This window comes from Somniosus microcephalus, unplaced genomic scaffold (assembly GCF_052327205.1).
Source record: "Somniosus microcephalus isolate GS21.2 unplaced genomic scaffold, FLI_Smic_1.0 unresolved_chr6, whole genome shotgun sequence".
Taxonomy (NCBI): Eukaryota; Metazoa; Chordata; class Chondrichthyes; order Squaliformes; family Somniosidae; genus Somniosus; species Somniosus microcephalus.
The window spans coordinates 12,528,926-12,540,370 of NW_028225184.1; the positions used below are offsets into that span (position 1 = coordinate 12,528,926).

At 57.4% G+C, this 11,445-nt stretch overlaps 2 protein-coding genes across 2 annotated transcripts in view; both read right to left on the minus strand.

The window, feature by feature from the left end:
- dcaf8 (DDB1 and CUL4 associated factor 8) overlaps positions 1-1,174 on the minus strand; it is a 28,808-nt gene extending 27,634 nt beyond the window's left edge. Inside the window, 1 exon segment of the mRNA XM_085978195.1 lies at positions 919-1,174. The gene's annotated coding sequence lies outside the window, so the exon portion shown is untranslated.
- A 6,078-nt stretch (positions 1,175-7,252) lies between these two features.
- On the minus strand, positions 7,253-10,661 carry pex19 (peroxisomal biogenesis factor 19; the record flags this gene model as incomplete). The annotated part of the gene is made up of 3 exons (XM_085978196.1): positions 7,253-8,101; positions 9,111-9,152; positions 10,464-10,661. Coding segments are annotated over 3 exons (324 nt in total), but the record flags the coding sequence as incomplete, so codon positions are not given.
- Between the last annotated feature and the right edge of the window lie 784 nt (positions 10,662-11,445).

Below are 11,445 nucleotides of genomic sequence, written 5' to 3' on the forward strand. Positions count from 1 at the left end.
CAGCATAAACAAATATACATATTTAAACTGCAGATAATTAGTAGTTTACCTGCTGCTGGGCTATTCCTCGCCCTACAATTCATTAAATACCTGATCTAGTGATACTTGCAAAGAATAAACAGATAATATACACATTTATATTGGAAATAGGAGCAGGAGGAGGCCATTCGGCCCCTCGAACCTGCTCCGCCATTAAGATCTTAGCTGCCCTTTTGCCTCAGCTCCGCTTTCAATATAACAACTATTTAATCCTGAATATAAAGTTCCTGGGCCACGGTTCCTCTCGCTCTTTCTCTAACACATGCTCGATTTAGACACACACACAAAGTACATTTTTAAAAAAGAGATAACATTCGCATTATCAATATTTACCCCCTTTTTGCTACCCTCCCAATTCACCACCCGGGGCAGATTGAGACGCCCCGAATCGACCGGGTGGCGTGCGACCGTCCGAAAGCGTTACCCCGCTGCCCGCCCTCCGGTGGCGGCGCTCGGCAACAATCGCGGTCCGAAGCCGCTTAGCAGCACCCCCCTTTCCTATTCCTTCCCTCCCAGATCGAGAGGGGCCCGAATCGACCCGGAGCGCGGGCGAGCGGAGGAAAACAGACCCCGCCGGCTGCCCTCCCGTGGCGGCGCCCGGCCGAGCGACAACAACCTCCGGCCCGAGGACGCTGGGTCGTTTCCCGACCCTCCCGGGCCCACCGGGCCGATCGAGAGAACCCTAACCGACCCGGAGCCGGGCTGGCGAAGGAAAACAGACCCCGCCGGCCGCCCTCCCGTGGCAGTGCTCCCCCCATCCCCGCGCGCGCGACAGGAAGTCACCCCGACGGAGACGGGAAGCGCCCGTTCCCTCCGCCCCCCCACCCCCACCGCGACAGAAAAAGCATTTGAACAAAACACAACCCCGGCTCAACTCACCTCGCACGCCCACCCCAAAATACAAAGGCGTGACGGTTCGCTCCTCTCCCCCACCCTCCCTCCCTCCCCCCCCCACCCACCCCCTTCCCTTCCTCCTCAAAGGCCAACTTTCAAATATAGATTTGGCTGGAGGCTGTTTGTGATTTCTGCAGCTTGCTGGGGGGCCCCAGGCCTCATTCTTGCCCAGCTGCAGCAGCTCTGCCTCTGCTAGGCCCTCTTCCCTCCGCCGCCATCTTTGTTGTGGGCGCCGCCTCCTTCTTCCTTTTTGAAATAAAAATGCCAATAAAGTTGGCTTTGAAGCCGGCACAAAATGGCCGCTGCGGGGCAAAAAAAACACAACAAAAATGGCCGCTGCGGGGCAAAAAAAATACAACAAACAAAAATGGCCGCCACGCAAAATGGCCGCTGCGGGGCAAAAAAAACACAACAACAACAAAAATGGCCGCCAACGCCCCCCACTCTGTTTATTTTTTTTTATTTTAAAAACAAGTCCATACCGCCGCCGCCTGCCAAAACGAAAATTAAAATTAGTCAGCCCCACCCCGCTGGTAGAAAGCGTCCACCGGTTAGCCTCACTTCCACCCCCCCCCCACCAACACCACAAAAGGGGGACACCCGGACGCCATCTTGCTAAAGGCCCGCCATCTTGGAATTCCACCACCATTCCTTATTAGGGCTTTTTCACATTTTTTTTTCCTCTACACGGCCTTTTTCCCCCCACCCCCTCTCGCGAACAATATTCTCCGTGTGTTACCCCGTCGCCTTAGTCATTCGGTTAAAGCCCAAATTCCAGGGTTTTTTCCCATTAGCCGGCCGCCAGCTTGGTGAAGGAGGTCCGCCTTGCTATAGTTGCCGATCGCCATTTTAGGAAAGGAGTGTTGCCTGTTTTCGCCTACATGATCCGGTCGCCATCTTGCTAAAGGAGGACTACCTGTGTTCCTCCATATGATCCGTTCGCCATCTTGCTAAAGGAGGACTACCTGTGTACCTCTGCATGACCCGTTCGCCATCTTCCTAAAGGAGGGCGACCTAGCTTCCCATGAGCCGGCCGCCATCTTGCTAAGGGAGGGCTGCCTGGTATCCCCATATGAGCCAGCCGCCATCTTGTTTTACCACCTTTGCAATATTGCTACCAAAACCCCTTACCTGCTGATAATTCATTCAAAATTAACCTAATCATCTACATTTAAAAAAAAAAGTAAATCAAACAATGTTCTCATGTTTTACTTGACCTCCCCAAAGGAAAACTTCCAGCAGCAAACATAGTTATTAAAAGAAAATCACTGCAGGGACACAGGATGCAGATAGACCACTTCCTGTCTGCATGGGCGCCGCCATCTTGGAATACCCCCTCCCCTTCCCACCCTTGACTGCTTCATCTGACTTACAAATCTTGTTTAAAAAGAAAAATCAAGAGATCAAAAATGTTAACTTGACTGAAATACAATTCCCCGCCCCTGGCCCACTCAAACCTAACTCTTCCCCACCGGATTTGATCTGAAAACGCTGAAGAGAAGCAATTGAGAAAGATTAATAAATGCACAGTTTCAGTGGAGATGGCAGCTCCCTGTTGTTCTCAAGATACTCCCATCTCTTGATCCTGCCCATCCACAGGTCCCTTTAATTCGGGAGGTACTTTCCCCTTTAAACACCGGTTATCTCCCGCCGCCCTCGCCTCGCGACCCAAAAACCGAGGCTCGTCGTCCTTTGAGTGCAAAAGATTAAGTGGTGATCTGATCGAGGTGTTCAAGATGAATAAATTATAAGATTGGATCAAGACAGAGAGAAACTATTTCCTCTGGGGTGGGGGGGCGGCGCTCAAGAACCTTAAAATTAGAGCCAGGCCGTTCAGGGGTGATGTCAGGAAGCACTTTTTCCACACAAAGGGTGGTGGAAATCTGGAACACTCTCCAACAAAAAACTGTCGAGGTTGGGGGTCAATTGGAGCTTTAAAGACTGAGAACGATAGATTTTTGTTGGTTAAGGATATCAAGGGATACGGAGAAAGGCAGGTAAATGGAGTTAACATACAGATCAGCCGTGATCTGATTGAATGGCGGAGTAGGCTCGAGGGGCTGAATGGGCCTCCTCCTGTTCCTGTGTAATAGGCTCGAGGAGTTGAATGGGCTCCTCCTGTTCCTGTGTAACAAGCTCGAGGGGGCTGAATGGGCCTCCTCCTGTTCCTGTGTAACAGCTTCGAGGGGCTGAATGGGCCTCCTCCTGTTCTTGTGTAACAGGCTCGAGGGGCTGAATGGGCCTCCTGCTGTTCCTGTGTAACAGGCTCGAGGGGCTGAATGGGTCTCCTCCTGTTCCTGTGTAACAGGCTCGAGGGGCTGAATGGGCCTCCTCCTGTTCCTGTGTAACAGGTTCGAGAGGGCTGAATGGGCCTCCTCCTGTTCCTGTGTAACAGGTTCGAGAGGGCTGAATGGGCCTCCTCCTGTTCCTGTGTAACAGGCTCGAGGGGCTGAATGGGCCTCCTCCTGTTTCTCTACATCAGCCAACCATTAACTATCCCAGTGTCAGTCATGGAGTCCCCAGGTACAAGACACCCACTGCAATGTCGAGGGGGGGGAAGGGAATAAAGAACTCAACACTTACTTACTGACTCTCTGTTTGTCCCTCTCACATTGCCATCGAACCTCCAACTGTCAAACAGTATTCCAACCAACCTTCATGGCAATTAAGGACAGAAGCCAGTCATTCACCTGGAAGCGATTGGTCAACTGTCACGTGACCCCCCACAAGGTCACTTCCTTTACCCTAAAAAGGCGTCTCACTCTGAGGCAAAAGGCAGGTGGTTGTTGGAAAGGTTGGGGCGGGTGGTATTTTACTCCCCACAAATCCCCCTCCCCAACAATTCCCTCGCCCCACTGATCCCTTCCCCCCGATCCCTCTCCCCTCCAATCCCCCTTCCCCTCCAATTCCCTCCCCTCCAATCCTACTCCCCTCCAATTCCCCTCCCTTCCAATCCCCTTCTCTCGAATCCCCCTCCCCTCCAATCCCTCCCCTCTGATCCCCCTCCCCTCCGATCCCCTCCCCGAGGTGCATGTTAAGGAGCCCACGGACACTGTTAGAAGAGCAGTGGGATTTCTCCTGTGCCCTACCTCCAATATTCCTCTTTCTACCCAGCACCTACCCAAACAAACACACATTAACTCCTTGTCTCCTTCTCAGCTTGTCAATCCTATTGTGTGCAAAATAGGTGTGCAGTGTATATGTGCGCGTGTGAGAGATGTAATAAGGTTTCTTTTCATTCATTCATTCCTGGGATGCGAGCGTCACTGGCAATGCCAGCATTTATTGCCCATCCCTAGTTGCCCCTCGAGAAGGTGGTGGTGATACACCTTCTTGAACCGCTGCAGTCCGTGTGGTGAAGGTGCTCCCACAGCGCTGTTCGGGCGGGAGTTCCATGATTCTGACCCAGCGACGATGAAGTAACGGACAATATATTTCCAAGTCAGGATGGTGTGTGACTTGGAGGGGAACTTGGAGGTGGTGGTGTTCCCGCGCGCCTGTTGCCCCTTGTCCTTCTAGGCGGAAGAGGTCGCGGGTTTGGGAGGTGCTGCCGAAGAAGCCTTGGCGAGTTGCTGCAGTGCATCTTGTAGATGGTCCACACTGCAGCCACGGTACGCCGGTGGTGGAGGGAGTGAATGTTTAAGGTGGTGGATGGGGTGCCGATCAAGCAGGGCTGCTTTGTCCTGGAGGGTGTCGAGCTTCCTGAGTGTTGTTGGAGCTGCACTCATCCAGGCAAGGTGACACATGAATGCAAGTCTTTCTCTGGGCGGTGTATCAGGTGTGTTAGAAAGACTTGCATTTATGCAGCATGTTTCACGAACTTAGGACATCTCAAGTTGCTTCACAGCCAATCAAGTACTTTTTGAAGTGTAGTCATTGTTGTAATGTGGGAAACACGGCAACCTATTTGCGCACAGCAAGCCCCCACAAACAGCAATGTGATAAATGACCAGATAATCTGTTTTAGTGATGTTGGTAGAGGCAGACCTCCCCCGCTCTTCTTCAAAATAGTGCCATGGGATCTTTTGGGTAAACCTGAGAGCCTTAGTTTAACATCTCATCTTAATTATAACCTCTCCGACAGTGCGGCGCTCCCTCAGTACTGCCCCTCCGACAGTGCGGCGCTCCCTCAGTACTGTCCCTCCCACAGTGCGGCACTCCCTCAGTACTGCCCCTCCGACAGTGCGGCGCTCCCTCAGTACTGCCCCTCCGACAGTGCGGCGCTCCCTCAGCACTGCCCCTCCGACAGTGCGGCGCTCCCTCAGCACTGCCCCTCCGACAGTGCGGCACTCCCTCAGTACTGCCCCTCCGACAATGCGGCCCTCCCTCAGTACTGCCCCTCCGACAGTGCGGCGCTCCCTCAGTACTGCCCCTCCGACAGTGCGGCGCTCCCTCAGTACTGCCCCTCCGACAGTGCGGCGCTCCCTGAGTACTGCCTCTCCGACAGTGCAGCGCTCCCTCAGTACTGCCCCTCCGACACTGCGGCGCTCCCTCAGTACTGCCCCTCCGACAGTGCGGCGCTCCCTCAGTACTGCCCCTCCAACAGTGCGGCGCTCCCTCAGTACTGCCCCTCCGTCGGTGTAGCGCTCCCTCAGTACCGCCCCTCCGACAGTGCAGCGCTCCCCCAGTACCGCCCCTCCGACAGTGCGGCGCTCCCTCAGTACTGACCCTCCGACAGTGCCGCCCCTCCGACAGTGCGGCGCTCCCTCAGTACTGCCACTCCGACAGTGCGGCGCTCCCTCAGTACTGCCCCTCCGACAGTGCGGCGCTCCCTCAGTACTGACCCTCCGACAGTGCGGCGCTCCCTCAGTACTGCCCCTCCGACAGTGCGGCGCTCTCTCAGTATTGCCCCTCCGACAGTACGGCGCTCCCTCAGCACTGCCCCTCCGACAGTGCGGCGTTCTCTCAGTACTGCCCCTCCGACAGTGCGGCGCTCCCTCAGTACTGCCCCTCCGACAGTGCGGCGCTCTCTCAGTACTGCCCCTCCGACAGTGCGGCGCTCCCCCAGTACTGCCCCTCCGACAGTGCGGCGCTTCCTCAGCACTGCCCCCCCTCAGTACTGCCCCTCCGACAGTGCTGAGCTCCCTCAGTACTGCCCCTCCGACAGTGCGGCGCTCCCTCAGTACCGCCCCTCCGAGAGTGCGGCGCTCCCTCAGCACTGCCCCCCCTCAGTACTGCCCCTCCGACAGTGCTGAGCTCCCTCAGTACTGCCCCTCCGACAGTGCGGCGCTCCCTCAGTACTGCCCCTCCGACAGTGCTGAGCTCCCTCAGTACTGCCCCTCCGACAGTGCGGCGCTCCCTCAGTACTGCCCCTCCGACAGTGCTGAGCTCCCTCAGCACTGCCCCTCCGACAGTGCAGAGCTCCCTCAGTACTGCCCCTCCGACAGTGCGGCACTCCCTCAGTACTGCCCCTCCGACAGTGCAGCACTCCCTCAGTACTGCCCCTCTGACAGTGCAGCACTCCCTCAGTACTGCCCCTCCGACAGTGCGACACTCCCTCAGTACTGCCCCTCCCACAGTGCGGCGCTCCCTCAGTACTGCCCCTCCGACAGTGCGGCACTCCCTCAGTACTGCCCCTCCGACAGTGCAGCGTTCCCTCAGTACTGCCCCTCCGACAGTGCTGAGCTCCCTCAGTACTGCCCCTCCGACAGTGCGGCGCTCCCTCAGTACTGCCCCTCCGACAGTGCTGAGCTCCCTCAGCACTGCCCCTCCGACAGTGCAGAGCTCCCTCAGTACTGCCCCTCCGACAGTGCGGCACTCCCTCAGTACTGCCCCTCCGACAGCGCAGCGCTCCCTCAGTACTGCCCCTCCGACAGTGCGGCGCTCCCTCAGTACTGCCCCTCCGACAGTGCAGCACTCCCTCAGTACTGCCCCTCTGACAGTGCAGCACTCCCTCAGCACTGCCCCTCCGACAGTGCGGCGCTCCCTCAGCACTGCCCCTCCGACAGTGCGGCACTCCCTCAGTACCGCCCCTCCGACGTTGCGGCGCTCCCTCAGTATTGCCCCTCCGACAGTGCGGCACTCCCTCAGTACTGCCCCTCCGACAGTGCAGCACTCCCTCAGTACTGCCCCTCCGACAGTGCAGCGCTCCCTCAGTACCGCCCCTCCCACAGTGCGGCACTCCCTCAGTACCGCCCCTCCGACAGTGCAGCACTCCCTCAGCACTGCACTGGGAGCGTCAGCCTAGATTTTTATGCTCAAGTCTCTGGAGTGGGACTTGAACCCACAACCTTCTGACTCAGAGGCGATGCAATGCATGTCTTTGTGGGGCGTGCGAGATGCCATGAGGAGAGATGTGAATAAATGCGTTGGAACACAATTTCAATCAAAAATCTTTAATACATTAATTATTCAACCATTCATGATAGAAGCAGGGCCAGCTTATAAAGACTCGTACAAAGACCAGTTAGTTGGAACAACATACAGCGGCCAATTAAAACTCTTATTGTCTTAAAGTTGACCAATCAATGGGCAGCAACTCCACCCAACCAATGGAAGGACTGGATCTTGGGGGGTGGGTGTTTGGCTCCGCCCCCCCCAGGCGGATTCGACAGGTGGAAGCCGATTGGCCGACGGGTTGTCAAGAGAGTTGTGGGTGGGGGGGGGGCTAAAGGTTGAGGGGTCAAGCTGCCATTCCGTCGCCCGTGACGAGGCCCAATCACAATCGAGAGGCGTGGCCAATGGCGGGCGAGAAAGATTCCGGGTGCCAAGGGCTGGCCCAATCGGCTCCGGTCTCACCGCAGAAACGGACCTATCGCGGCTCGGAGAATGTGCGCCATTGTAAAAAAAACATTTGGACTTTGATTTGGGGAGTAATATTGGGAGGGGGGGTCGGAGGGGAGTCGGAGGGCGATCGGAGGGGGAGGGCGATCGGAGGGGGAGGGCGATCGGAGGGGGAGGGGGAGGGCGATCGGAGGGGAGGCAGTGTGCACCTGCGAGAGAACGCACCTTCAGGGCAGGAGGTAGAATGTTGCCCAGTTCTCGGGTGTGGGGGTGTCTCGTGTTGCAGGTATGATGGGGTTGGGCTGGAGGGGCGGGTCGGAGGGCAAAAGGCTGACTGTGAAACAGAATCGGCGGGGCTCCGTCACATCACCACACACTGCTCGCTCCCCAGTGCCGCGTTCTCCGATAGGTTCATCCCGTCCAAGTCGAAGTTCAGTCCAGGAGGCTGATTGAAGAGAGGGGGGGTTGGGGGCGTGGGAAGAGAAATAAGGAGAAGCAATCAAGGTTTAAGCATTGCAACCCTGGGCCCAAGCTCCCTCTGCACTGTCCCATCAAACACTCCCAGGGCAGGTACGGCACGGGTTAGATACAGAGTAAAGCTCCCTCTACACTGTCCCATCAAACACTCCCAGGGCAGGTACAGCACGGGGTTAGATACAGAGTAAAGCTCCCTCTGCACTGTCCCATCAAACACTCCCAGGGCAGGTACGGCACGGGTTAGATAAAGAGTAAAGCTCCCTCTACACTGTCCCATCAAACACTCCCAGGGCAGGTACAGCACGGGTTAGATACAGAGTAAAGCTCCCTCTACACTGTCCCATCAAACACTCCCAGGGCAGGTACGGCACGGGTTAGATACAGAGTAAAGCTCCCTCTACACTGTCCCATCAAACACTCCCAGGGCAGGTACAGCACGGGGTTAGATACAGAGTAAAGCTCCCTCTACACTGTCCCATCAAACACTCCCAGGGCAGGTACAGCACAGGGTAAGATACAGAGTAAAGCTCCCTCTACACTGTCCCATCAAACACTCCCAGGGCAGGTACAGCACGGGGTTAGATACAGAGTAAAGCTCCCTCTACACTGTCCCATCAAACACTCCCAGGGCAGGTACAGCACGGGGTTAGATACAGAGTAAAGCTCCCTCTACACTGTCCCATCAAACACTCCCAGGGCAGGTACAGCACGGGTTAGATACAGAGTAAAGCTCCCTCTACACTGTCCCATCAAACACTCCCAGGGCAGGTACAGCACGGGGTTAGATACAGAGTAAAGCTCCCTCTACTGTCCCATCAAACACTCCCGGGGCAGGTACAGCACGGGTTAGATACAGAGTAAAGCTTCCTCTACACTGTCCCATCAAACACTCCCGGGCAGGTCTATTCAGACACGCGCACGAATCTTTGTATAACCGCAGCCGGAATCGAGAAGGACGTTTCAAAATCGGAACTCACCACATCTGCGAGTTCTTTCGGCGGTTCTCCGAGGTCTTGAAGCTGAGGATTGAGGGAGAGAGAGAGAGAGAGACAGAGAGAGAGAGAGAGAGAGAGACAGAGAGAGAGAGAGACAAAGAGAGAGAGAGAGAGAGAGAGAGAGAGAGAGAGACAGAGAGAGACACAGAGAGAGAGAGAGACAGGGGTGAGAGAGAGAGAGACAAAGAGAGAGACGGAGAGAGAGAGAGACGGAGAGAGAGAGAGAGACGGAGAGAGAGAGAGACGGAGAGAGAGAGACGGAGAGAGAGAGAGAGACGGAGAGAGAGAGAGACGGAGAGAGAGAGAGACGGAGAGAGAGAGAGACGGAGAGAGAGAGAGACGGAGAGAGAGAGAGACGGAGAGAGAGAGAGACGGAGAGAGAGAGAGACGGAGAGAGAGAGAGACGGAGAGAGAGAGAGACGGAGAGAGAGAGACGGAGAGAGAGAGAGACGGAGAGAAAGAGAGACGGAGAGAAAGAGAGACGGAGAGAAAGAGAGACGGAGAGAAAGAGAGACGGAGAGAGAGAGAGACGGAGAGAGAGAGAGAGACGGAGAGAGACAGAGACGGAGAGAGAGAGAGAGACGGAGAGAGAGAGAGACGGAGAGAGAGAGAGACGGAGAGAGAGAGACGGAGAGAGAGAGAGACGGAGAGAGAGAGAGACGGAGAGAGAGACGGAGAGAGAGAGAGACGGAGAGAGAGAGAGACGGAGAGAGAGAGAGACGGAGAGAGAGAGGGGGGAGGGGGGAGAGAGACGGAGAGAGAGAGAGAGGGGGGAGGGGGAGAGAGAGTGTGCGGGAGAGCGAGAGAGATTGAGACAGGGTTAGTGTCAGCTCCAGAGAGATGCCTGAGGATTCACAGCTCAACTGAATAACAGATGTCCCCATCTTCCTGTCGCAAGGCTCCCCTGACACACGGGGGGAGACTGGCACGTTGAGCGAGTGTGCCTCAGTGCCATAGCGTCCAGTCTGGCGACCTCACCGCTGTCCCTCCCCACCTCCCCCGAAGGTGCCTTCTCTTGTTTGACCCCCCCCCCCACTCCTGTCCGATATGCACCTCCCCGCCGTGGATATTCGACTGCACGAGGCCTCGCGAACCCTCAGCACGATTGGCCGGAACGGCGACCGAAATCCCTCCTGAGTGGTTCCCTTGCGCCTCCCCGCCACCCCCCTGCACCGCCCCTCCAATATCCACCTCCCCGCCGCAGATATTCGACTGCATGAGGCCTCGCAAACCCCCAATAAAATTGGCCGGAGCCTCCTGGGTGGTTCCCTTGCGCCTCCCGCGGGCCCCCACCCCACCCACCTCAGCTCCTCCAGCCCCGGGTCCCCCGCCCACCTGCTGCATCAGGTCCAGTATGCTCTCAAAGCGGGCCTTCTGCTGGCCCTCCTCCTCCCCCGCCCGCTCCCCCTCGAACTGCTCGCAGATCCGGCCCATGATGCAGTGCTGCTGCTGGTACTTCCGCAGCTCCTCCCCCGGCAGGGACTCGCGGTGGGCCTCCAGCCAATCAGGGTACTGCAAAAAAGAAGGGGGAGGGGTTTCATGTCAGACACTGCAATGCTACCTGGACTCTAAGGGTTAAATTCGAAAGAGGATTAGAGGGAGCGCCGCACTGTCGGAGGGGCGGTACTGAGGGAGCGCCGCACTGTCGGAGGGGCAGTACTGAGGGAGCGCTGCACTGAGGGAGGGGGCGGTACTGAGGGAGCGCCGCACTGTCGGAGGGGCAGTACTGAGGGAGCGCTACACTGAGGGAGGGGCGGTACTGAGGGAGCGCCGCACTGTCGGAGGGTCGGTACTGAGGGAGCGCCGCACTGTCGGAGGGGCAGTACTGAGGGAGCGCCGCACTGTCGGAGGGGCGGTACTGAGGGAGCGCCGCACTGTCGGAGGGGCGGTACTGAGGGAGCGCCGCACTGTCGGAGGGGCGGTACTGAGGGAGCGCCGCACTGTCGGAGGGGCGGTACTGAGGGAGCGCCGCACTGTCGGAGGGGCGGTACTGAGGGAGCGCCGCACTGTCGGAGGGGCGGTACTGAGGGAGCGCCGCACTGTCGGAGGGGCAGTACTGAGGGAGCGCCGCACTGTCGGAGGGGCAGTACTGAGGGAGCTCCGCACTGTCGGAGGGGCAGTACTGAGGGAGCGCCGCACTGTCGGAGGGGCAGTACTGAGGGAGCGCCGCACTGTCGGAGGGGCAGTACTGAGGGAGCGCCGCACTGTCGGAGGGGCAGTACTGAGGGAGCGCCGCACTGTCGGAGGGGCAGTACTGAGGGAGTGCCGCACTGTCGGAGGGGCGGTACTGAGGGAGCGCCGCACTGTCGGAGGGGCA